This window comes from Sceloporus occidentalis, unplaced genomic scaffold, assembly GCF_023333645.1.
Source record: "Sceloporus occidentalis isolate IW3139 unplaced genomic scaffold, rSceOcc1.0.p SCAF_4, whole genome shotgun sequence".
Classification (NCBI taxonomy): Eukaryota; Metazoa; Chordata; class Lepidosauria; order Squamata; family Phrynosomatidae; genus Sceloporus; species Sceloporus occidentalis.
The window spans coordinates 21,415,001-21,442,833 of record NW_028316984.1 but is presented as its reverse complement, the minus strand read 5'-3'; the positions used below and the strand labels follow the sequence as shown (position 1 = coordinate 21,442,833).

The 27,833-nt window shown below is 40.6% G+C and overlaps 1 protein-coding gene across 2 annotated transcripts in view; it reads left to right on the top strand.

Moving 5' to 3' along the window:
* KIAA2012 (KIAA2012 ortholog) overlaps positions 1-27,833 on the top strand; it is an 85,029-nt gene that overhangs the window by 34,859 nt on the left and 22,337 nt on the right. For both annotated transcript variants that reach the window (XM_089519386.1, XM_089519385.1), the window contains exons 11-13: positions 9,972-10,060; positions 20,446-20,509; positions 20,601-20,762. In XM_089519386.1, coding sequence (XP_089375512.1) covers positions 9,972-10,060; positions 20,446-20,509; positions 20,601-20,762 — 315 coding nt within the window. The remainder of the gene's footprint in view (positions 1-9,971; positions 10,061-20,445; positions 20,510-20,600; positions 20,763-27,833) is intronic.

Below are 27,833 nucleotides of genomic sequence, written 5' to 3'. Positions count from 1 at the left end.
AAGAACCATTAAATGTGCAGGAGCCCTGTCCCTTATTTTACCTGACAATCCTAATTAGGAAAAGAGGGGTATCACATTGGCTGTATAAACACACATTTTTATCATGGCAAAACTGCTCACTGAGTTAAATGCATAGCATGCAACTGAGCTTTGTTTTCTTGCTTTACCAAAGGAAAAACCCGTGGTATTATTTAGAACGTGGTCACTGTACACAGTCTGCAGAGGCCTTGAACCTTTTCTCTGCAGGCATTTCACCCCCTAAATTAGTCCTATTCCTGTGCAAGGGCTAAAAGAAGAAAAGAGGGAGGGGGGTAGTTTCTTATCCCAATGATATGATGCTGTCAGGGATCCACAGCACAACTGGTAAAGGATAGCACTGAGATGATTGCAGATCAGTAGAAGGAATCAGATGGAAACCTGTCTGCTTTGACTCAGTTCCCATTCTTGGCAGCAAGGATGACAGACTACAACTCCCAGAGTCCCCCATGCTGAGCAGAAGGAACAGTATGAGTTTCGCTATTCTCCAGTTAGAAAAAGGCTACAGGTTGAGTCTCTCTTAAATAATATGCTTCAGACCAGTGATATTTTGGATTTTAGATTTTTGGGGGGGAGTTCACCTGTATTTGCATATAATCTTGGCGATGGAACCCACATTTAAACACAAAATTCATTTATGTTTTGTATACACCTTATACACATAGCCTGAAGGTAATTTTGTACAATATTTTTAATAACTTTGTTCATGAAACATATATGTGTACATTGAACTATCAGAAAACAAAGCATACCTCCAAGGTGACCCGAAGTAGCTTTATTTTGGCTTGGCTATTCGGGCCCTTAGTCTATAGCAAAAGTGATCAACATAGGTTTTTAAATGCACCACATAGGTTTTTTTTAAAAAACCATTCATGCCCCCCAAGTATCTTCCAGAGAGCACAGGAGGACATTCTGCCGTGGCCTTTGCCCCCACCCTCGGCTGGTTTAAGCCCAGGAAGGTAATTTCCTGTAGTAAAGAAGAGCCCAGAAAGGACCACAAACATGGCAAAAATGCTTCCCCCCACCCCCTTAAGGTTTCTCAGGTTAAAAAGGTGATTTTTATTTATTTATTTATTTATTTATTTATTTATTTTTTATTTTTTTTTGCAGGGGGCTGTAGCCTTCCAGAGTGTTCTGGGGGTCCATGAAGCTCCCTAACTCCCAACGGTTGTCCACCCCTAGAGCAAGTGTGGGTCACTACAGACCTCTGAGTGTTGTTATTCTGCAACTACCAGAATTCCTTTTCATTGGCTATGCTGGCTTGGGTTGATGGAGTTGTATTCCAACAGTATCTAGAGGGTTACACTTTGAAGCAGGTCCCGTCTGATCTTGGAAGTTAAGCAGGGGTTAGCCCTGATTAGTACTTAGATAGGAGACTACCCACAAATATCAGGCACTGTAGACTATATTGCGAGGAAGCAATTGATGCAGTGGCTTAGTGGTTTAGATGCCAATTCTGATGATCGGAAGATCAGAAGGTTGGCAGTTCGAGGCCTGGGTGCTGCATGATAGGGTGAGCTCCTGTCACTAATCCCAGCTTCTCCCAACCTAGAAGTTCAAAACCATGCACATTCAAGTAGATAGTTAGGTACCACTTCGCAGTGGGAAGTTAACAGAGGTTGGTGCAGTCATGCTGGCCACATGACGGCCAGAGCAGTCCTTGGCCAATGCTGGCTCTTTGGCTTAGAAATGGAGATGAGCACCACCCCTTACAGTCGGTTACGACTAGATGTTCATGTCAAGGGACTACCTTTACCTTAACTGAGAAAAACCACCTCTGAGTATTCCTTGCCTAAGAAGATGCTATGAAATTCTTGGGGTCACCATATGTCAATAGGTGCATGCAGGTGCATTCATAAATACACACTATGAAATACTCACACACAAACACACATACTTTGCACACTCCTAGTCTAGAAGCAAGGTGTTAAGAATATTGAATGGAAAAGGAGGTTTGCTTGTTTTTTTAAAAAAATGGGATTTGGGACTGATTTGAACGGGGTCATGATAGGACAGAGTTTTTAAAATGTGGTTTCCTTTCTCCAGATCTTTAGCTTGATTTGTTAAGATCCTGTTCAGGGAGCACTTAACTATAGTCATTAGGGAATGGAGAGGCCTGGGGCTTTGATCAGTGCCCATAATGCTGCCACCCTGGATCTATTATGCTTCCTGGCTCAAGCAGTGAGATTGCACAGCTTGAGCAATTAAATTCTCAATACTTTGGCTATGTTTGATGGATTATAGTAATGGTTTGGTTCATTAATGCTTGAGTTTGCCTTTGTACTGCTCTTCCTGGGGGAAATTTTAAAAATATATTTTATATATTTAAGCAGCTCCCAGTCCCCAGAAGCTGCCTTGCTTGGCAGTCAGACCAAAACAAGAGACATTCTCAAAATGCTCCTGTACTCCAGGTAGTTACATGAATAGCCTGCAACTGCCATACTTTATTTGCCCTACTTGTTTTTCACCTGATTTTAAATTTTCCCAATTTCCCCCTCTCAGTTCCAAGCTTTTATTTCTAAAAAACAAAACAAATGCAAGGAGCATAGTCATGGGGCAAAATGTCTATAGTATCACCAATATGAGTAAAGGCACAATCTTGCCAAGTGAAGGAAGCAGCACATCAAAAGCCAATGCAGTTGAGCAAGGCAAGTGGCACTGGTTTCAAGACTGTACACCAAACAACAATCTAGCCATAATAATAATAATAATAATAATAATAATAATAATAATAATAATAATTTTTATTTATAGACCGCTATTCCGCAATGATCATAGCGGTGTACAGTAAAATTGCATGTTTTCACTAGATGTAGGTTTGAACATTTTTTAAAGGTAGCCGCATGTAGAGCACATTAAAGTAGTCTGAGCTGGACATAATTAAAGTGTGAAGCCTTGTTGCCAGATCTGCCCACCCTAGAAAAGGGCACAACTGGTGCACCAGCCAAAGCAGAGCAAGGCACTACTACTTCAGTGGACTTGGCCATCCGGGAGCAGTGAAGGATCTATGAGCAGCACCAAACTACAAACCTAAAGGATCTATGAGCAGCACCAAACTACAAACCTGTTTGTTCAGTCCGATCCAGAACAGACTGTAATCCCAGCACCAGACTAGTTTTTTTTACTGACCAATATATAAAGTGAAGAGGAGGGAAAGTATGGTCATTCTATGCAGGATTTTTTTGGATTTTTTGGTCAAAACCCACTATGAGAAGTATAACGCAACCAACAATAAATATGAACACCGAATGAATGGGAAAAAAATCATGTTATCCACTTGTGTGGAGTCAACTTTTACCTATTGCATATACTCATGTATAAGTCTAAAAATTTTAGTCAAAAAGTTGACCCAAAAAAAAACCGAGTCGACTTATCCAGGGGTCAATGTAAGTTCTGTACTTTAACTCTTATAAGAAGGGAACCATCCCTTGGTGAAAGGCAAAAGTGTAATCTCTCCTGAAAGCACTGCCCTCTCTCTGCTCACTCATCCATCCAGCCTTTAGTGGGAGCACTAAAGTGGGAGTTATGCCTGCTGGAATTTTGTTAAGTTCTTTTGCATCATTTTCCTTTGCTTCATCCTGTAGATCTTTTGTTACATGCTCTTTGACTTATGCATGGGTCATATAAAAATCCATAATTTTAGCCCCAAAGGTTGCCCTCAACTTATACATGAGGCCAACTTATAGTTGAGTATATATGGTATTTAATGTTCCACTAAACATAAATGGCTATCTGCTTATATCCCAGAACCATGATAGATTTAAACATTCATAGAATAACCACAGGAAGCAATAGAGCCATGTGTCAATGTGCTCAATACATGGCTGCTTTCTTTATTATAGAGATAGGCCAATGGGTTTCAACCTATGTATTTTTAAATGGCTTTCTTCAGGGGCTATATAAAACACATAAAAATGATTATATGCTAAAACATAATACTGTGTTATATAAAAATATAGAAGCAATATGTATTAATAACATATTCTCTTATTTGCACATATTGAGTAATGAATGTATCACTGATAAAATTTAGTGACTAATGAGTAACACAGTATGTTTTAAACTTAAAGTAACAAGTCTAACTCTGCAGAAAAGAAGTGTCTGCAGAGAGCATAAGTTGGCTAAGTGCTAGATTGATTGAATGATTGATTATATCTAAATCTGGGAAGCACGTTGGGAAGCAAGGGGGGAAAGGAAGCAGTTGCAGTTACCGGAGAAGTGCTGTGTATTTAAAGATATCTGTTCTGTCTTTCATAGTAAAATTCCAGTGTTGTACAATATATCTGTCTTCACTTTGTGAAACAGCACACTACACTAGCAAATGTACATTTGCTGACTAACGTTAGCATGGGAGGTTGGAAGTGCAGCATTATCAAGGGGAGAATCAGTTAATATGAGACTCCCCCCACCAACTGCTATCCTGGCCTCTTCCGTTCATTTGTCTGGCATCCTTTAATTTGGGGGGCTGAGGGCTAGCTGGAAGGAATTAGCCAAAGAGGAAGGCCTGAGGTAGCAGTGGAGAATTGTCCAAAGAGAAAAGTGTTAGAAACCCCACAGAGCTAACATTAGCACTCAGAAATGAAGGACAAATGTATGGGCCAGTAGGTCCTGCAGAAGACCCACCTTTACTGACACATTGGCTTTCTTTTAAAGTATTTCTGTGTTTTAAAAAAATTAAAGGCTGAAGCTCTGAAGAGAATACTGGGCCATATGCCATCTTACTTTCTCTAGAATACCTGCAGACCCTGATGCAGTGGAAAACTGATATCAATTAAGAGATAGATGGGCAGACTTTGGGCCACTTCCAGCAATTCTGGAGGTGTGTGCATCTGCTGCTGTACTCAGGAGCTGCAGTTCTGATAGGGCTGATTCCAGAGCACTGTCTCTCCCAATTTCTCAACCATCCCTACTTCTCCCACATTTCGTCTGTATAGCCACCGACCTCTAGCCTTAATGCAACAGAATGGATCCTACAGAGCCATTTTTTAAATGTTATTTCTTAAAGATAGTTCTTCCTTCACATTATTGGAATTTCATTGGTGGCTGCGGCTCTACAGTCAGTCAAACTAAAAATAAAATGTATTATGCTTTTTCCCCTCTGCATTTTTCAGCTGGAATATACTTCAAGCTCAGCATTCATTAATGAATGTCTTCTGATTTTTCATGCTCCAGAGCATCTACCCTTGAACTCATGGCAAACAATTAACATTTAATTAAGTATTCACAGCAGGGTATTAGTTCCCTTAAAATCCAGTGGTAGCATGTTTACACAAAATCCTTCCTTCTCTGCTTCATTCTATTTAATCATGGTTATCTTTATCTACACTCCTAGGGTTGCAAATATTTCCACTAAGATTAACAGGATCTGGCTAAACAATATAATCTTGAGACTGATAAAGCAGACACTGTGGTATTTAATGACTTGGTTTTTCGGATAACTTATTTAGCCAAATTTGAGGACAATAGTGGTTCTTTGCAGCATGTTCATATGTCACTTTAATCATAATGAGATTTCAGATATGCTATCTTTACCTTTTTTTGCAATGATATGTTCAAAGCCTTGAGGTGCTCCCTGTTATATATTGGGAAGTCACAGCTGGGCAACTCAAATCATTTTTAAGATATAGAGGACCGTCTTCTGCTTTGCTTCACAGCTGCACTGAACATAGGGCCAAGTAAAGTCCTCTGCTCCAAGTAGAAGTGGAGAGATTCCTCTCATGTCCTGGTGCTCTGAGCTAGCCTTGACCCCAGCAGTACCCTTTGCTGTGAATGGCAGCAGCAAGTTCTTTCCCAACCCTGTTATCTGAAAACCCTTTTAACTGGAGAAGCCAGGAACTACAGCTGAGACCTTCTGACCTGCATACAAAGTGTGTGCTAAGCCACCAAGAGATCAGTCCTCCCCTTGGGGCAGGAGTCAGAAATTTGGATGGGTCCAAAGCCCTATTTTCTTCCTCCACATGGGATGCACACAGAGTTCAGCGGAAGCCAAACAAAGGCTTAGAACAGTGGTTCCCAAACTGTGCTCTTTAAGGGGTTTTGGACTTCAGCTCCCAGAATTTCAGACTATTGCCCAACATGGCTGAGGCTTCTGGGATCTGAAGTCCAAAATCCCTTAAAGGGCACAGTTTGGGGACCACTGGCTTAGAATGATAAACTCTAGAGTTGGAAGGGACCCCAAGGGCTATCCAGTCCAACTTCCTTCTGCTATGCAGGAAGACACCATCCAAGTCCTCCCTGTGACAGATGAACATCCAGCCTCTGCTTAAAGCCCTCCGAAGGAGACTTCACCACACTCCGAGGGAGTGTCTTCCACTGTTGAAATCCAGGCCAGTTGCTCCTCTCTCTCATCAGTCCTGGAAAGGCTGGACTCAGCTCCAGGCAAGGAGAACAAGACGATGGGAGAAGGTGATACTAGCAGTTGTTACCACAAGCTGCATCTGCACTGCAGAAATAATCCAGTTTGACACCACTTTAACTGTCATGGCTGATGGAATTCTAGGAATTGTAGTTTTGTGATACATTTAGCCTTTTCTGTCAGAGAGCTCTGGTACCACAACAAAGTGCAGTTCCCAGAATTCTGTAGCACTTAGCCGTGGCAGTTAAAGTGATGTCAAAGTGGATTATTTCTGTAGGATAGATGCAGCCCAAATTACCAAACAACCCCCACCCCCAAACTGGAAGGATGTAGAAGTCCACCTCTTGTTTTGAAAAAACAGAATTTGGGGTTTTAACTAGTGGATGAGGCCGCTATTTGTAAGGTGAATTACCACTCCTCAAAGTAAAAAAGTTCACCCTTTTTTGCCCCACATAAGGCCATCTGGGGAAAAACAGAACAGTGCTGGGGCTATTTTGGGCTCCCAGTTTGCACTTCAGCCACCACATCTTAGATAAACAAATGTCAGACAGCAAAGAACTTCAACAGGACTTAGGATGGATGGTCTGATTTGTGGTGCAGTGTTTTTGTTCCAGGCCTGGAGGAGCTTATTGCTTGCTGTTTTAAATCAGCTCCAGCCTTCCGGGCTGCAGCCAGGACCAGGGCTGGCTCATCTATAAAGGCGAACTAGGCAGCTGCCTAGGGCGGCAAAATTTAGGGGCGGCTTGGCAGCTTTTTTTTTTTTTTTTGTATATTGTTTTTTTGCATAAATCAAGGGGTGAAAATAATTATGAGGGGTGACAGGGGGTGCCAAAATATTTATCGCCTAGGGTGGCCAAATACCTAGAGTCAGTCCTGACCAGGACAGGATGGAGGCAGGGATTATAACACACTAAATCGCTGCCAAATCGCCAGCCGCCACCAGCCCTGGTCCAAGCCATGCTCCACCAGCACTTTTTAGAAGTCAGAAAGCTTTCTGGCTTCTAAAAAGTGCTAGCGTAGGACGGCTTGGACCTGGCTGGGATCCAGGCTGATGGCAGCCAGCAATTTGGTGGTGATTTAGTGTGCAATAATCCCAGCCTCCATCCTGCATCCCGGCTGCAGCCTGGGAGCCTGGAGCTGATTTAAAATGCCAAGTGATAAGCTCCTAAGAAGGGGTAGGGAAAGTGTACTTCCAAAGGGAGTGTAGGGGACCACTTTTCACAGAAAAATAATTTGAAATGTATTCAGGATAGGGTTCTTCAGAATCCCTGACTATTGCCTATGCTTTCTGGGGCTTATCTCAGAGTTAGGGAGAGAGCAAAGGTTGAGAGTTACAGCCCTAGAGGAATTGCCTTGTCTCACTTTCTTACATTATCTTCTTCCTCCTCTTCCTTATTACTGTCACTTCTATTAAATTGTGCAGGTATTTCTTGTACAAGACTTTGCTCTCTGCCATGCTTGGCTTTTAAAATGAATTATTTTCCACTCTGATTTATTTATTTGGTGAGTGCTATTTCCTGCTTTTATATGCCTGCTCTGGTTTTGGAGAACCCCCTCCTCCCGGACTCTTTCATTTGGTATAGGAAGGAACAATTTGGAGCATGGGGAAGAGGAGCAGAAGCCAGTGAGTCTTGTCTTGCCTTTCAAACGCCCTTCTTAGATTTTTCCTATTCTTGTAGGCCATTTTAGCAGAACAAATACAAGTCTTAAATCTGTTCCATTTTTTTACTACTTAAAAGTGGAATCCATTATCTTTGGAGGGCTGTTAGACTAATCTTGAGCCTCTATTAATCTTGTTTAAGGCACTGTAGTGAAGGAAAGAAAGGTATTTTCCAAATAATCCTTCCCCCACTCCATGCTAAACATACAGCTGTTGCTTCAATCACATCCAGACAAAGCTTTTGTCATGTAGTCACCTTGTCTCCTTCACATAATTTTAGGAGGGGGTCATATAACATCATCTTCCATTTGTAACCCACTCCTGTGTCTTCCCACAATTTCTTTTACTTTATTTCTTAGCACACAAAAATATATATTTCAGGAGAGAAAGATAGAATGGCTGCATAAAGTCTTTTGATTCGTACAAGTAGAGTCCTATGGAAACACCAGTTCAAGGTGTCACACATGCCTCTCTTATGGGAAACTGCACTTCTCAGTGGACAAAGATAATTATTTTTTCATCTGGGAAAAAGCAACTTTCCTCCTGCTTCCTCCACATAGCATGCCTGTTGTAACCATTGACTGTGTTGGGTCTTCTTGGCTAGTTCCTGTAACTTTGAAGCACTGAACTGCACGATCATGCTACATGATCACTGACCTACATGATCATGCAATACAGTCGGCCTTTCTTAAACACCGCTTTTTTTATACACGGATTCAAGCATCCACAGTTTGAAAATGTTTTTAAAAAGTATAAATTCCAAGTATCAAACCTTGATTTTCCCATTTTATATAAGGGACACTATTTTGCTATGCTATTGTATTTAATGGGACTTGAGCATCCATGGATTTTGTTATCCACGGGGGATCTTGGCACCAAACCCCAGCGGATAACAAGGGGCCACTGTATATGTGGGATGTGGATGTGAGTGGGTATGGATCTTTGTTTTTCTTTAATTTATTTTGTGTCTTTGTCCAATATTTTCAAGGATGAGGTGCTTCTTTTTTCTGCCCATGACCACAGTTCTTCCTCTTTTTAGTTAGAAGAAAGGCTTGTGTGTCATGTCCACAGCATTTAGTCTTCAGCACAAATTTTCTTAGTGAAAGGTTGATGGTCAGATCAGATCCCATTGGATCTGAAGAAAAAAAGATACAGACATGCTGTTAACAGAATTCCTTGATACCAGCTGTGTGGGGGACCAATTTTCACAGCTGTTGTGGTCTAGAAAAATAAACGTCCAACCAATCTCTGGCAAAGTTCATCATCCTTTATTAATTATTGGGATAAAGATAACTCTGCTGAACTGCTTAATTTAGAAATTCTGAATATCAAATAGTGCTAAGTAATGAAATTTGTTCATGAAATTTGTTCTGGTGCTGCACATTTGTTTGTTATGTATGTATGTCTATTGGAATAAACCATGAAGAGATGGATGGTTGGATGGATGGATGGATAGATAGATAGATAGATAGATAGATAGATAGATAGATAGTACTAGGACAGGAGATATTAAAAGAAAAAAGTAAAAAGATTCTTAAACTAAAAAACACTTTGTAAGAGTGGTTCAAAATTTCAAGCAAAATTTCTTCAAGAAGTGAAATTTGTATGTTTGTTAATTCACAAAACAAGAACTATGTTGCTTTTTTTTGTTAACTCAGTTATGTCTCTGCCAAATAAATGAAAACTAGCAATTATTGAATGTCTCTGTCTAACACATAAAAGGCTCTGCTTGTGTGATGTTTTAGGTGTTGTCATTTTTCAGAATGAGATAGAGACTTTGCAGTTTAAAGTGTGAAGCTGGGGATTTCCTTATTCTGAAATGTAATTAAACAAAGAGCTATGGGATTTCTGGAATTAAGCAACTGATTAATGTTGTGAATTCTGCAGTTTTAACTATTTTAATATTTTTGATTCTTATAGCAAGGGAGACTGAAGTACCAGCTGAAACAGGAATGGTTTCCAGAAATCTCCCTGAGACCTCCTTGGATGTTCAAGAACTAGATGGGAAGGTGCCAGCTATGACATTGTTTAATAGGATTCATGCCAGGATGTGGTATAAATATTGCACATAAAATATGTATGCTGTTATCTTTACCCTTTTATGTATGAAGATAGTTCCCACGGAGCTGGTGAGGCTTTAGTCCTAGTCCACTTTCTAGGACTAAATACATTTCTGTGTGTGCCTTTTAAACTGCAGTTACACCAGGAAAGAAGTAGCTTTGGAGATACTTATCACACAATGCCTCTGACCTATAGCTGGTCTGTCCCCAACTTGTCCCTTTTCATTGACGGGGAAAACCCATCAACAACCTTGCAATTGCACAAGTCCCCAGGGGCAAAATGTTGCTCCCAGGGCAATTGTGCTATTGCCAGTAATATCCACTTCCCCCTGCAACCCTCTGCTTTTCCCACGCACCCTAATTACCATTATTTCTTCTAAATTTTATTTATTTATTTATTTATTTATTTATTTATTTTAACTTCAATCATGGTGGCAGAGCTCCAGAATTGTGTGATAAAATGGGGGGGGGGGGGGCTGAATAACCTAAAGACATGCTGGATAGGGCATAAGGCAGGGTTAAGGGAGAGTCATCAGGAAGAGAATGCAATGGGGGCAGCAGCCCTGGCCGCATGATTGAGAGGAGATGCAGTGGTTTCTCTACATGTGGTATGTTCCCATTTTATTTTTATTAGCACGGCTGCTACAAGAAAGGGGCGCCTGCAGTAAAGCCTTACTTCCCTAGAAAAAGCTCAGTGGGATTCACCTCTAGGTAAACACAGTTAGAATTACACTGAATAGCACCCAGTCAGGAAGACCAGTCCTGACAAAAGGTGGCTTTGAACCATTGCAAATGAGCACAGTATCCTCTGGTGAGGTTGTTTATTTGTATTACCCTGACTTTCTCCTGTAGTAAGGAGAAACTGAAGTGTGGTAAAATATGTGATAGAAAGAACGCATGGTGAAATACAGTGGACCCTTGTTATACGCTGGGGTTTGGTTCCAAGATCCCCCGTGGATAACAAAATACGTGGATGTTCAAGTCCCATTAAATATGACATAGCAAAATGGTGTCCCTTACAAAAAATGGAAAATCAGGGTTTGATATTTGAAATTTATACTTTTTTGGAACATTTTCAAACCATGGATGCTTGAATCCGTGTATAAAAAAGCCGTGCATAAGAAGGGCCAACTGTAGTTACTTGTATGAACTCATTCCTTGAATGCACTTTGGTTGCTTTACTGGGAGAGGCAATGCCAGCCCCTCAGTTATGTCCAGCAGAAGCTGCTAGGAGGCAGCAAGCAATCTGTTGGAGGCAAGTTTTGTGCTCCTTTATCCTCCTAAGACTACCTACTGCCTTTAAGTGCAATGGAGGAGGAGAAGAGGATGTCACATGGCCAGTGTTAAAGAAAAACGTAATTGCCAGTCCAACCTATTTGTGTACATAGGAAAGAAGAGGGTCAGCAACCAAGCATCTTAGGTTGTTCCTGGGGGTAGAGGACATGAAGGGAGGGAAATAAGTAAGTACATTTTTTACTAGAGTTCAGTTGTCCCTCATATACCCCCAAAAAACATCCCTACAATGTGCCAAGAAAGAAGCAAATTCATACTTTGCATATCTAACATCATGTTAAAGTGCTTCCTTGTATACTTTTGATGTATCTCTGCTTCTGTGCAGGTGGTTCCCTCTGAGCAGTGCTTTTTTGTCTCGGCATGAGGGAGAGAGCACTTTTTGCTAGCTCCTGCTGCCAGAGATGCGGGTAGAGACACTCAAGCAGCATACTGTAGTCAGCAAAGATGTAGACATGTTAATATCGTACCCTTCACTTTGGCACATCCCTTGTGACTGTTCATTACACCATGTGCTGTGGAAACTGCATTGCTTGCACAATGGTGATAGCTGGGACATTTTCAATTGCAAGAGGGTTCTGGAAGCACCCTTACTCCTTACAGTGTAAGTGATGTGCCTGTTCCTCTCTAAGGTAAAGCTTAGGAAAAAGCAGTTTATGCATAAAGGCCTGCTGTGGATTGGGTGGCCCTCTAGACTCACAGGACCATCAAGATGCCTCCCTCCCCAATTCCTGCAGCTGTTTTGATACTGAATATTATATGTTTCTTTTCGATTAAAACAAAGTTAAGGCAAAGAAAGAAGAAGTGCTAAAGGAATAAAGGCAGGTGAATTACCTTTAAAAAATTAAATATATGCAGAGATGGGTAGCCCACTGGAAACATTTGAAAAGGCTGCTGGCTGACAATCCACACCATACATTTATAGCGGTTTGATACTATTTCATCTGTCTTGACCATTTCTGTGGAATTCAGGGATTTGTAGTTTGGTGATGGGCTTAGGCTTCTATGCCAGAAAGCTCTAATCTAATGCTATAGATCAAGAGAGTGATGGGAAATTCTATGTACCTCATCAAATGTCAGACCCCAGCATCCCATCAAATGGAACCAAGACAGTTAAAGTAGTATCAGGCTGCTATAATTACACCACGTGAACACACCTCTAAGATGTTTTGAGATTAGAATAGCCATTTGTTATGCAGATTTCAGAGTGAGGCTCACATTGTGAACAGACGCCCCAACACTGAATACTGTTTTTGCAGCATAATCATGCATATTTGATCCCCTTCCCCATTGCCATTCCCTATTTTTATGTCTTGTCTTTTTAAAATTATTGTCCTAAGAGCAGGAAACTGTCAAATTAGCAAACTGTAAACTGCTTTGTGGCTGAAAAGCAGGATATAAATGCTCTAAATAAATAAATAATGTTTGCTCAGAAGTAAGTGCTGCTGCAAAGATGGGGAACCTGTGTCCCTCCAAATGTTGCTGAACTGCAGTTTCCATTAGACCTAGTGGTGAGGGATTGGGGGATTGCACAGTCCAATATCTGCAGGGCCACCTCTTCTTACTAACCCACACGTCTCCATCCTACTGAACTCCAACGAAGTTGACTTCCACCTAAATGAACAAAGCATTTCAGTTTTCATAATATGGCTGTCTTCTCCCTGAGATGCTTTTCAGTTAAAGACTAGAGAAATGCTGAACATCTCATAAGCAATCCTCTTACACAGAGGAACCTTTCTTAAAAAAGAACTATCAAGAGCAGGAAATAGTTTAACGTTATACAATAGTGATTACATAACCTCCAGCTATCTTGATTTGGTTAGGACAGTGCCAACTAATCCTCTGTCATCCCACTTTTTCCAGCAGCTTTTAAAATGCCCTAGTTTCTCACTTCTGCTCCCACTTTCCTCAGCTTCACTTCAGTTGCTGCAAACTGAGTTCAAAGTGCAAAGTAGTTTGCACTCAATTAATTCAACAGGGGGGAGAGGAGAGGAGGAAGTGGAACCTTGCCCTTTCCCACTATTCCATATCTTTCTCCTTAATAGGTTTTTGGGGATATAATTAAAAGGTGGCAGGAAAGCATAAGAAAAGAAGTGAGGTAAACCAAAGACAGAAGTTGCCAGAAACCTGGGATGAGTCACCATGTGCTTAGGCTGTGTCTTCATTTAAGGCAGGGGTGAGAATTGTTCAGTATTCCAGACGTAGTTGGATTACAACCCCAGCTGCCCAAGCCAGCAGAGCCAATAGTGAGGGATGCTGGTAGTTGCAATCCCAACAACCTCTTGACGGCCACACAGTTCCCACCTCTGATTTAAGGTTTGCAACAAATAAGCCACACTTGTGAGAGGAAAGCTGTATATACCCCATTGTCATGTCTTTTTACCCCACAAGAGGGGAACAAGGGAAAGATGTCCCTGGTATAGTAGTATTGTCCATCCTCACCCCACTCCCACAGTTCCTGAAGGTCTTACTTTTCTTTTCAGGCAGGGCCTACATGTGTTTGCTCCATCCTTTTTAGGAAAGGTGTGCAGTTTCAGTACTACAATACGGTATTCTCGAAGATGGATCTGTAATGTTACAGGAGAGAATGGAGAGTGATATGAGGTAGTGAGCAGAACATGAATAGGAATGTTGTTGGACAGCCACTGCTGTGATACTTTATCACTCTAGGAGTAGAATGAATTCCGTACTACTTGGAGCTTCTTGGATGCAATAACAGAGCACTAGCAGTGTGACCTACTTATTAAGTAAGGCCCATGACACACCAGCCAAAAGCGGTGTGCCAGCGCCGAAACTAGGGTTCCAGAGTGCACGGCAACCACACATTCTGGAACCCTAGTCCATACAGGTGACCGCATTATGGCAGCATCCTCTCCACAAGGGTGCTGCCCTGATGACGCCAATGCCACGCAGTGTCTGCATGTCGCTGCGCGTTGCGTACATCACAAGTGCACCAATGGTGCATTCATGACGTATGCAACATGCCACAAAAAGAACCTGGAAGAACTAGATTCTTTTTACTGTGGAGGGATGCTGTGTGGTTTGGCGTTTGCGGTGTCCTTCTGTAGTTAAAACGGGCAACTTCTGCCTGCCGTTTCGAAGCGGTCTGTACTGCCCCATTATAAATAATAATAATAATAATAATAATAATAATAATAACAACAACAACAACAACTTTATTACGGCCATTTGGCCAGCACACATTATAAATAAATAGGATACAACTACTAAAGTGTATGACATAATTTTCAGGCATGGTAAAATAGATATATATGAGTTATTTACATCTCAAAAAGCAAGGAGCATGCCCATGGTTGTATTTATCATTCTAGGAAGCTATCCAAGCCTTTTCTACACTGAAGAATGGAGGTTCTGGCTGATGTGCAAATAAAAGGCTGATATGTTCAAACAGGATACGGTTAGACAGAAGTTTAGATGCAAAGACAAAAAGAAACAGATATGAAAATAACATACATTATTGACATGGTCAAAGACAGGTACATAGTGCGTTCTACCAATACCTTATTGTTATTTATTATTATTATTAAGCTTTATTTATATAGCGCTGTAAATTTACACAGCACTGTGTATTGGCTAGATTCCTAAAAGCCATTGATGATATAAATTATTTGGCTTATAAAAACTGACTTCAGTTGAATCAACAAGGGCTGAAATCTTAAGCCAGTGGGTGGAGAGTGTTCTACTCTCAGTGGGCCACATTGCCACAGAGAAATGTGGTCAGGGATTGGAGTCTTGTAACTAGCTTTCTTTTTTAGGCAGGGGAACCACACTTTCAGGTGGGGGATCTGAGGCAAGAAATTTGTATTGCCAGCCGGTTCTTCACCCAACGCTACTCATAGGGAAGAGATAAGGGCCAAGAAGGGAAAGACTGTGACTCCCTCTTACTCATCCTTCACGTAGAGAATACATTAATGTACGGGCTATGTAAAGGCCAGATTAACAGAAAATTTAGTATGAGCACCATGAATTAAATGACAAGGCTACTTTGTGTTTCATAAGGGGGAAAGGGTGTTAAGGACACGGTGAATAAAGGTATACAACAGGGGATATAATTACTAAATTTATGTTACCTAAGAAAGTAAAACTAGCATACAGCTTGTTTTCAAAATTTCCCTACGCCCTGCTTTCTCTCTATAAGGATATCATGGACATCAGAAAAGTCCAAAACTAACAAAATTGTTTATGCTATGACTAAGAAGTTTAAAATTAGGGTACACTTATTCTATTTTAATCTTTTAGTACAATTTTATTGTTTGTATGTACTGCGCTGTGCAAATCTACAGCGCTATATAAATAAAGCATAATAATAATAATAATAATAATAATAATAATAATAACAACACTAATACAGCCAACACCAACCAGTATACACAGAATAAAAGTAGATTACCATACAAAACTAAGCATTTGGAGAGAGAAGTATTCAGAACAATATGCAGACCTGCCTTGATTAATGTAATTGAATCTTTTGGCTGTGTAAAATAATTTACTGCATAATAGTATTCCTTTCTTAAGCTTAGATTTGGAGAACATTTAAACTACAGTAGCCCCTCCCAATTCATTGGGGATCTGTTCCAGACCCCTCCCTGCAAAAATGGCCAATTGCAAATATTTGAGTCCCATTGAAAATAATGGCATGCACAGGTGTGTGCCGCTATTTTGTCCCTCCTTGCTTGTCCCTCTTGCGAAGAGCAAGACTGCAAACTGCAAGTGTGTGAAAAGGGAGGGACAACTGTAGTTGGAATGATTAAATAATTAGAAACTAATTGTGGAAAGCAATTAGGTTTTTTAAAACTAGTGGCTGGGTTTCTTTTTCTGCCTAGAAATCCCTGAAAGGCCTTATGCTAAACTGCACACATTGAGAATTAGGCTTCAGATACCTAATTTTCAGTCAGCCAAGTATATGCAGCACTGTTCCTATTCTTCTAGGACTGTTTCATTCTTTCCCATCAAGCACTCCAGAAAAAGAATTAAAAATAGCCAGATAGACTGCAGAGACAGTGAAGGTGCTAGAAAGAAAAGGGTAACTTAGGGCAGATTTTCTTCTTTCTTTTTTTTTAAACAGATCACTTTGTATTCTCTCATTTAACCCTTTAGCAATAATCACTCAGTGCTGCTTTACTTTCATAAGAAGTTCATAATAAAATAATACCTTTTTCCTACTGCTCTTTTTACTGCAAACAAACATGCTTTTTATAGCTGTCTGTATAGGGAAAACAGAAGATGAAAAACAAGGGAAAGTTCAAGGAGTAAACTCTAGCCTAAAATGAAAAGTAATCATACTTAGGTATTTCAAGGGTCATGCTAATGTGGAGGCTATTTTGTTTCAGGTTTACCTAAAACAATGAAGGATGATTGTGATAATAAAAAATCCACCCTCTATCCAGGAAAGTTTAGATTGAAAAGACTTCTGGGGCCTCTTCCAGATAAGTCTTTTGTGGTTCTCTTGGTTCCTGTTGTTCTTATTGTTGTCTTCAAGTCATATTTGACTGTCTTATGGCAACCTAAAGGGGTTTTCTTGGCAAAATTTGTTCAGATGAGATTTGCCATTGCTTTCCTCAGAGGCTGAGTGAGTGTGATTTGCCCAAAATCACCCAGTGGGTTTCCATGTCCAAATGGGAATTCAAACCTTGGTCCCCAGAGCTGTAGTCCAACTCTCAAATTACTGCACCATGTTGGCTATTCTTACCCTGCCTGGTCCCTTGAATTTTTGAGAGCTTTCTATTCTTAAATTGTCCCTGTTCTTAAAACAGGTTTTCATTCTTTAATTCAGTTGTGGGAGTCATGCAGCCTTCCAGATGTTATTGAATCACAATGTCCAGCATAGCTCACGGTGAGGAATGCTGGAGTGGCAGTACAACATCTGGGGGGCTGCATGGTTGACAGCCCTGCTTTAAATTGAGGTTTTCATTAACTGTCAGTTCACAGATACTCCCTCTCCTATCTGCCATACCTTGGCTACAAAATAGGTTGCCTACAGGCTAGGTGATAATTCAGCAGCACTGAATAAAGGTCTTGCTCCCTTTCCCCCAACTCCTTGGTTGTTTTCCTTTGTGCAGGAACCCAGGAGAAGAGACAAGACTGAGAAAAGTGCTTCCATCTGCTAGCAGAGCTGATGGGCTTGGCTGGGAGGCCTAGTAGTGGGTTCAGGTTTCTTCATTGCTGCCTGAAAACATGTCTACATTTTAGAAAAAAATCTCTTCCATGTGGGACTTTTTGACAGCAGCAGACGTTTGTAAAACAAAGGTTGGGTGTGTCTACTGTACAATTTAAACACAAATTAAACAGCTTCGTACCTGTTTAATGGAAATGGAGCCCAACCAAGGGATGCTCAAAACTAGAGTTTTGTGTGGGAGCCAACATTCAATTATCCATGAATGTTTTGTGCAGGAGCCAAAGGACTTTGTAGGCAAGGAGGCTACATATGCCTGCCACCACAAAACCTGAACTTCCAGAGGCCCCCAGGGGAAAGCGATGACGAACCAATGACTTTTAGACTCCTTGCGTCCTTGTTCCCTTCAGTTGTTCCACTTCACTCTATCTCATTTGTACATGTATTGCCTTGCATTCTTACAGCTACAGTGAAGTCTTTGAGACATTTCTCTATCATCATTCTGCTAATTTTATTATTAGTATTTTAAAAAACTGGTTTATATTTGTAATATAGATCCAGGATCAGAGTCATGCTCTCTGAATCAGGAAAGATAAATTCTAGATCTTAATGTTCATATCGTGGAGTTTTGCTTTTGTTGTTGTTATGAGCCTTCAAGTAGATGTCAAATTAATAGGGAAGTTGGTTTTGGACCACAACCCCTGGTATTCCCCAGCCAACATGGCCAATGGCTGTGTTAACTCCAGGATTCTGGGAGTAGTAGCCTTGGGCCTGGTTTCCATCTTAGCAGCATAGAAACCTCCCTCATTCCAGGTTCAACTATTAGTGCAGTCATGTCCGACTGGCAGCAGCTGCCTGGCATCTTGGGCAGAGTAGGGACTTCCCCATCACCTGCATCAGATTCTTCCCCCCAATAGAATTTTATTACAATTGTAAACAGAAGAAAAGAAAAAAACAAAGCAAAACTTAATTGAAGTAGATAGAACATATAAACTATTCAAGTGATTAATGAGTGTGTTTTCATTGCAACAGACAAGGCAGATGGACAAACAATTCACCAAGACAGTGCTTTGCAATTGCCAGGAACATTTTCCCCTCCATAAAACAAGTTTTTCTGGTATTTCAAGTATTCAAATTGAGGATCATGGGTTGTTTTTGTTGTTTTGTTTTGTTTTGTTTTGTTTTGTTTTGTTTTGTTTTTGCAAGTAAATGTGATCAAAGGACACCATGTAGCTTCACATTTATCTCTGTTACTGTTGTCTTCCTCTTCCACACTACACCGATAGAACAGTATGGTCCCACTTTGACTACCATAACTGAATGCTATGGAATCCTGGACTTTGTGGTTTTGTCAGAGGTATCAGATAAGCTCTCTGGGAGATCATTTTAAAGGTCCTTCACTCAGACACCAATCCCAAGACTTCATAGATTGGGAAAATAATCATTATAGCAGAATCATGGTGCTATGACTGTGTAGTATGTCAGTTTCTTTGAAACTGTCATTGGCCAGATCCTACTTAACCAGGATCTGAGAGAAATATCTTCTGATACCTCCCATTTTTGGCAATTTCTGTTCATGTCACTTTGTAAGACACTGAAAAAGAGAATTATTTTCACCTTTCAGTACTGAGAGAAGCCAAGGCCAACCACTGAATGGCACCTTTTGGTTGGATCAGAGTCAACTGTTCCACACCTAAACCTTCTAATCCTTGAGCAAAAAATAAAATAAAAATCTGTATCTTTGTGCCCTACTTCCCATAACCTCTCCCAACTGGCTGAGACAAATCCTTGTTTATATGGGAATGTTTAGCCAGTGTTAAATACCACCTAAACTGTTCCCCCTAACCCAGGAAGTGTTCAAAAGATTGAACCTGGGACCATCAACATGGCATCACTATAAAGCCCCACAGTCCCTCTCCTGACTATCATGTTTCTTCATAAGATCCAACCAGTGAAGACTGACTAAAGACCTGATTTAGGAAAAGTCCACTCTTAGCAACCACTGTATCCCCCCCCCCCCTTTCCACTTCAGGCTTACTTTTAGGAGCATTCTGCTCTGGAACAGTGAATTTGGAAGCTGTTGCCCCCAGATGCTTCTGTCATCACTATTCAATTATGTCTTTCCCTCCTTCATCTGTCACTACCTCATTTGCTCATTTTCCTTTCACTACAGCTTATTACCAGCGGCAGAAAGTGTTATGCAATAATGAGACAGCAGGAACAGAGAGAGGAGGAGACAGTCTAGCGGCTCTTGTATTTAGGATTGGGAGCTGACAAGTCCTAAGATTTAATCAGATGCAGCTCTCCCCTGGAGCCATGTCTTCTCCCCATGCAGTGCTTTTACTAGATCAGCTGGTTCTACAGAAAGTTCTAGACAGGATAGTTTCTCCCTAAACATGCACTTACTCCAACAAGGCAATTAAAATGGGAGCTGTGATGTGAGTTTCTTATAGATAAGCTGGGCTAAATTGGAATTAATGTTTCCTTAACCAAAGCGTCAGCCTAACTTAAATGCATAAGGTATAAAATGCACATGAGAGGAGGAGGAAAGTGAAAAGGGAACAGCCTTTTGTTTGGTAATGGAATGAAAGAGCATGTAGTGAAATTGAACACCCGACGGGATTAAAACAAAGTACTTGCTTGACCTGTGGAACTCTTTGTTAGACTTCAGCTCCCAGCAGACCTAGCCAACAATGTGGGATGATGAAATCTGCAGTTCAGTAACACCTAAATGTAATGTCTGACACAACAAGCTGCTGGCTTTTTGTGTCAGACTGCACATCTAAGCACTGTTGGATACAAGATAGTGGGCTAGGTAGTCTTTGTCCACTACAACAATTTTGAAAGAGATTGAATGTTGCTTTAATCTGAGCCTATAAAGACTGACAGAGTTGCTTTTCTTTTTTAAAAGGACGTCTCCCAGACTCAACAAATTAGGAACAGGAATGGCTTCCAAATTGAACAAAATACCACAGGTAAATTTTCACATATTTTATCTGCAAGTATTAATATTTGCTCTGTGGACAGAAGCTATGACTAATGGACCTTTCATGTTTTGTATACTAGGAATTGAGAGCATTTCTGTTGAATTCAGAAAAGGCAATCGGCAAAGCCAAGATGGTCTCTCCAAAAACAGCAACCTGCTGCAAAATGAGGAAGAAACCAAGTCTTTCACCTTGCTACAGACACAGAGCCTAAAGCAGCAGAACATGGATAACTTTGTGCAAGGTATTTGGGTACAAGGTTTTTTAAGCTGTTTTGATACTAAGATTCTGTCTGGCCCAACTCTTATTGTATGTGGATTTCCTCTCCCCAAAGCTGCTCCAGAAAGTAACTTGAATGGTGATTTGCTTGGGCCCTGAACACCATAAGAAAATAACCAGTACAGTGCTCCTGCGCGGGCACGCTATACACGTCTTTCAGTTTACGCAGAAAGCTGCGCAACAGAACAGGTAATTGTGTTCGCACCCATGGCGCACATGCTGCACTGTGCTGTGCTGCATGCACGAGCCCCATTGTTTTCAATGGGGCTCAAGCATACATGGTATTTGCCTTACGCAGGGGGGGCGGAATAGATCCCCCATGTAAGGAAAGGGAGCGCTGTATTCATGTCCTGTTCCTTCTAAGTTAAACTTTCTCCTCTGTCCTGGGTGTGTTATGTGCTGAAGGGCCCACCAAGTATTGGAACAACCACTGGTACCATACGCAATCCATGTTGCCTTAACAGCTTCAGCAATCATTGCCACTGGAAACACCATTTTGTGTAACTGTGTGGACTAGATGCACTACAATGGGCCACACTTCAGTCCCTGAAATAAGTACTACATAAAGATGTGGACTGCCTGTGGAACATTATTGTTGCTGTTAATTATCCTCATCATCCTCATCGTTATCTTTATCAATATCCCAATTTCCCCCCAAAACCAGGACTCAGGACATGGTGAGATTTATAATGCATCCTCAAATCTCCTGAAAATCCCATTCTGTTGCCTATTCTGCCTGTTCTCCAAGTAGAAGGAAAACAGAAGGAAAATAGAGCATGGCTCCTGTGTTTCTCATGCCCCCACATCCTCCAAAATGTTCCCAAGCAGGATTCCAGGTTGACCTCCTCCTGCTATAATCTCCACCAGTAGCCTACACATCATCATTTTCTTCCAGATATTGGCTCTTCCTGGACTTTTTTATTACTGCACTATATAATCTTCAGTGCGTTTATATGCTGTGTGGTCTGCTTTGGTGCTGTTTGTTTCAGATTTTTATTTATTTGTTTGATTTTATAGTTTGGTTAAAAATTCTTAAGCTGATTTTAGGTGCAAGGAGAACACATGAGAATATTAAAAAAATAGGATGAGATGCCACCTGGTGAAAAAAAAAGGTCAAGTGGGAAAAATAGTAAAACAACAACAACAACAACATAGAATATTTTTGCCAGCATTCCAAGGTGTAGTGACTAACAAAAATGTGTTCTGATGGCCTGGAATGCCAGCTTCTCTGTTGCTGTTGTTGCCCTAACCATCGGAAAGTGAGAGGACATTTATTTCTTATTGAGCAGCTGCACAGAAGAGTGCTTGCACTTTTTGCTATCCAACCTGGATTCCTCAAATCATGGTGCTTTACAGATGTAGTTAGACCAAATGAAACTTATTGTATCACTTTCACTGTACTAGAAAAGTCAATTTACACTTGTTAGAATTTTGATTTGGATTATGCCCCAGATTGGACCTGAATCCTCTTGTCAGTTCCCACTCAAGTTGGCCCATTTAATCAATTGCTGGATGGTGAGAGTCTGTCTATGTGTAATTACTATTACTTCAACAGGTCTACTGGTTTTGGAACTACAGTGCACCCGCGCCATACGCGGGCACGCCATACGCGACCTTGAGCATATGCGCTCAAGCCGCGGGGTGGAAGGGGTGGCGCGTCCCATTCAATTGAATGGGCACGTGCGCCCGTTGCGCCCCCCGCGCGCCTGTGCCACCGCGCATGAGCCCCATTGTTTCCAATGGGGCTCGAGCATAGGCGGAATTCGCCTTACACGGAGGGATCCGGAACGGATCCCCCGCGTAAGGCGAGGACGGACTGTACCATATATACTTGACTATAAGTTGATCACATCTATAAGTCGGGGGCAGGTTTTACATGCTTAGAGGCATGTAACAAAGGATCTAAAGGATGAAGCAAAGGAAAACAACGTTCAAAGAACTTACAAAGTTCCAATAGACATAACTGTTTGTACTCTCTGGGTACTCATTTTAGCAGCCTCAGAAGGATGCAAGACTGAGTTGATCCTGAGCCCTTGGCTTGTACTGAACTCACAACCTTGTGGTTTGTGAGTGAGTGGCTGCAGTACAGGCATTTAACTAATGCGCCACCAGGACTCGTAGTAAACATTTGAAATCCTTCATTCCTACATGCTAGAATGAAATAAATGAAGATTTACATCCCTACTGTATGTATGTGCCCCTTTCATGTTGTAAATACTGAGCTGAGTATTCATAATCAGATTTCATCAAGAGTCCTTTATACAGGTTCACTAACAAGCAAGAGTGAATGTAGTGTTTAAATTGCTTAGAGAGATATCTTTATCTTTATGCCAATGGGGAGAAAGATGTTATTCTGCTCTTGTAATGATTCTTCCCCTTTGCCTTCATAGTGCTTGTATAAGGTCTGCAGAGACTAGTGCTATAATGCTTGAATCGTTTCCTCTCTCCCCACCACCTAGTTTTCAGATCTTGGTAGTAATGTGGTATAATTTTGTTCTTTTTTGCTTATGCTCTTTCCAGAGCAGTGTCCTCTAGTTGTCTCTCATATTCTTTCTCAGAGGCCTTACATTTGACAAAAACAGGATGAAATTTCAGGTTGAGAGCCAGTGGGTTTTTCTAGGACTACCTGGATCCACACCCCTCCTTTCTCCATTTGTAGCAAAGGTCCTCTGTAGGCTGATGGATATGTTAACAAATTTGACATAGGTGCAGACTGTTTGGATGACAAAACTAACATGTTCTCAAACCCATGGAACAGGTGCATGCGCCTTATTGGTAGACGCACAAAGTAGCTGCTCTTTCCCAGCCCATGTTCATATGATGTAACATGTGCATGTATGAAATGGCACTTGATTGACTTCTAAAAAAATTCTATCAATTATACAATTTATTTTCAGGTTTAAACTGAAATCTTAGCGTACCTACTCCAAAATCCTTCCCTAATTAAACAGAGGGGAGTTTGTTTGTTTTCTGCTTTCACAAAAAGATATTCCAGTTAGCTTCAAGGAAGATAACTCAGTTAAGGGCATGAGCATGTACCCCTAGGAAATTACTTTGATCATAATTTAGTTGCTGAAAGTTTAAACAGCCTGAGCAAAGGGAAATCAATCACAATACAGCCCTTGATGATTTCCACTTTGAGGATGGGAAATGCCTGGGACAGAATTATCAGAAAACTGGTCGGTAGAAGCAAGAAGGAGAAAACAAAGGCATAGTGCAGCTTCTGCAGAAGAACTCAATATATATGTATCCATATCTGCAATATCTAGAGAGTTCAGTCCAGGGCCATTAAAGGTCTCCCATTTTTGCAAGAGCAACAGTGCCATTCAGCTTTTTCAGTTGTTTCATGAAAATTTTATCCAAGAAGGAAGAGAAAACCTATGAAGTGTTTCTTTCCCCACTACAGAGCCATAAAGAGTAACTGTGTCACTCCAGTGTTCTCAAAGAATGACAGTTCCAGGAGTCTTTTAGGAGAGACATGACTGGCAGCTTTACTGCTGTCAGGCTGCAGTCCTATAAACATTTACCGGGGAGTAAATGTAATTTAATCAAATGAGACTTACTTCTTCATTAGGGTTACCAAATTGAAAACTGAAAAGGGCTCCTGTACATCTTTGATGGTTGTGTAGAGCATGGCGTTTCAACAAATGCTGCTTGTCATGCAACTAGACAATGAGCAACACCTGTTGAAATTTCTTCTATACGTTTAATGGTTGTTTAGAAGAGGAAATTTAATCAGGTATTGTTACCTGGTTGTGTGATAATGAAAACCTGCTGAAAATCCTCTTTCTGTATAACAATAAGAGCCAGCATGGCATAGTAATTTGAGTGTTGAGACCAGAGAACATAAGTGCTACAATGTCATGTAGTAAATCATGGAGAAATTTGTTATTCTCCAGCTCTGTTTCTGTTTTGTTTTCTTGTATGATAAGGCTCTGAGTTAATAGACATCAGATTTATTTTATTTTATTTTGGAAGTGTTAAAGAAATCTTGAGAAATGATGTGCTAAGTGCAACAAACTTCAGGGTGATTATGTGAAATAGTTTATAAATTACATGGCCCTATGTTGTTCTTATCTTGTTCAGGGTGAGATTTTTTTTTAGCACCCCCTCATATTTATGTTATGTACAGAGAGGTTAGAAATAGTGAAAATCTGGAAAATGCCAGTATATAATTTGTCAATACGGAATTGGATAAACAGGATATAGGCCACAGCTTTGTCAGACGAATTAGCATATGAAGTTAGATTAGCAAGAGGAGATATAGAAGAAGACTTATTCCACAATATATGAAAGCCATCTGTAGATTTTATGTGTCAGAGAAATACTGGATTTAAACCTCCTAATTAACCCATGAAATTTTGAATTAATAGCCAGCAAACATAAAGAGCATTAGTAGTAATGTATATTGGTATAAAAGGAAAATGGTAATGGTAAGAGGATTTACAGGAAAGCAATTTCCTTCTGTATTACAATTTGGGAAGGGGGATGAAGGGTAATTTAGAAGGAATAATTGATTTTAAATGTAAATATACTGATAAATTGTATATTTTGTCAAAATTAATAAAATGGGGAGGGAATTGAGGGAAACCCTGTTCTAAATTATCTTTATCTAAACTTCCAACTTTATTAGATTAAGGCCTTTATATGTGCATCAGACTATAGCCAAGCAATGAGAATTTTCTTCTCTCGGCAGTGTTAACGGAATGGTGTAGTGCATTAGCAGGCGAGTTTTATTCTCGTAATCTGTGAGTCTCTGGCATTTGTTAGCTAAACTGCTTAACTCCCCCAGCTACCCATTGCTCACACCAGGGAAGTTCCTAAAGCACACCTTTTCGCACAGCATGGGTTTTATCTTCCAGTTGATTTCTACTTCTGAACTCCACACACATAGAAATTCTTGTGAGTAAGCCTGTAACAAGTAGGCAATTTCAGTTCTGAAAACTCCCTCCAGAGTTGTATCCAAAGAGCTCATTTTATGTTAGTATTTCCCCCCGTTTCCTTTGCTTCTTCCTACAACAGCTCACCAAAAGGATCATGAGGGAAATCCTAAAGATCTTAACAGTGTAAATTGACTTTTCTAGTGCCATGGATGTGCAGGCAAGGGCTGGCTTTGCTAGAGGCTTATACTGTGTGTGTGTGTGTGTGTGTGTGTGTGTGTATTTAAAAAAAACCTCACAGCAGTCCCATAGCAGGATATTGTGATGTTTTCAAAGGCTGGGAATGACCTTGGTCTGTTCCATTTTGGCCTGAAGGCAATATATACAGTTGAGTGGGCAGCTAGGGAAGTGTTGACTCTGGACTGAATGACCTTGCTGGGATGGGAGGAAGGGTTTAGACACTACTGTACATCATTGCTTCCGTTGTGAAACAAGTCCCCTGTCCCACTGCCATTCTACATTTTCCAGTTACTTTCCTATTTCTCATATGTTAGACTGGGGGGGAAAACCATAACTCACTCAAAAGACCAGTTTGACAACACCCCTGTTAAAAACAAAAATATACTCTGAGAATTTACATTTTCAATGGAAGTGGCCAGAAGTTCAATTCTGAATTTGCAAAAATCCATTTCAGGGGCAGCAAGAGACAAGCCTGTGATTCATTTTAATTGCAGCTCCTGGAGACTTAAAAACTTTCTAGTCTGATGATAATGGTGGTGGTGGTGGTGGTGGTGGTGGTGGTGGTCAGGAAGCTCAGGAAGCTGGAGAGGGCCATCTGGAAGAATCCCTCATGCAGGTAGGGCTGCCAGATTGAAAATTGAAGAGAGTTCCTATACTTTTAATTGTAGTGTGGTAGAAGGAATTTCAGCTGGTGGTGTTACCTGGTTGTCTGACAATGAACACCTGCTGAAAATCCCTCTCCTACACAACTGTTAAAGGTACTGGAGCCCTCTCCAGTTTTCAGTCTGGTAACCGTGGGCCACAGGATTCTCATCGCTAGTCTGGAAAGGAGTGCCTCAGCAGGATGCTATGGACAAAATATCTTCTCTGACATTAAGCACCTTAGAGACTTCAAATCACCATTGGAAGCTATTTCTTCAAGAGTCTCTGGGCAAAACCTCTTTGGGTGTAGATAGGCAGGAATTCTAGAAGGCAACAAGGATGATTCCAAAGTGCCCTCTTCCTCATCATATTCAGTCTAAATATACTGGGCCCAGTATAAAATGAATCTATTGGAGCAACTAGGATCCATTTAAATGTCAGGGGTGGGTTCCTCATGTGTACTGAGCTCCCAAAAAGAGGGCCAGAAAATAAAAGTATTAATTGGTGTCACCAACAGACACATGGCTCAGCCATATTCCTGGATCCGAAGCAATTTTGCAAGTTTTTCAAAATGCTTGCAATAAGCTTGTTTTTGACCTTTTCACATGGTGAAGAATGACAGTATGAGTGAATAAACACGTATATTGCTCAGACATTTTATTTATTTACATTGCGGTCTGTCCTTGTGTACTACTGAAGAGGAAGAACTACAACTTCCAGATTATACAACTATAATCAGATTTCCCCCATCTCTTTTTGATTTTAGCAACAATGTGAAGCTGTATTTTTAAAACCAGCCTTTTAAGATTTTCTGATTCTTACTGTAGTTAATTTAACACCTTATGTTTATATTTAGTGTTCTTTGCTAGCCACCTTGAGTGCTATGTTTTTTTTTTGTAGAGTTAAGCAATTCAGTAACTGGGTTTCTTAGCACCGCTGCTACTTAATTAAGTGCATGCAAATTTACATTAAGCAAAAGATTATACAGCACTCAGCCAAAAACGTTATTGGTGTGAATAATATGGATTTATTGCAGTGGATAACAACCTTTTCTATGCCCTACACCCCTAGGAAACATTTTGTTATGTTCACACCCTCTACAAAACTAGTATCACATTTGAAGATGAAGAAGTCTAATTTTAAATTTTTAAACCGCAAGTTGAACTACATATAATACTGCGGATGAACAAATTGAACTTTAAAAAAGAAGCTTTAACCTCAGTGCATAAAATGGCAATCTAAATTGAGAAATTAGATTCTAATTGATTCGGAAA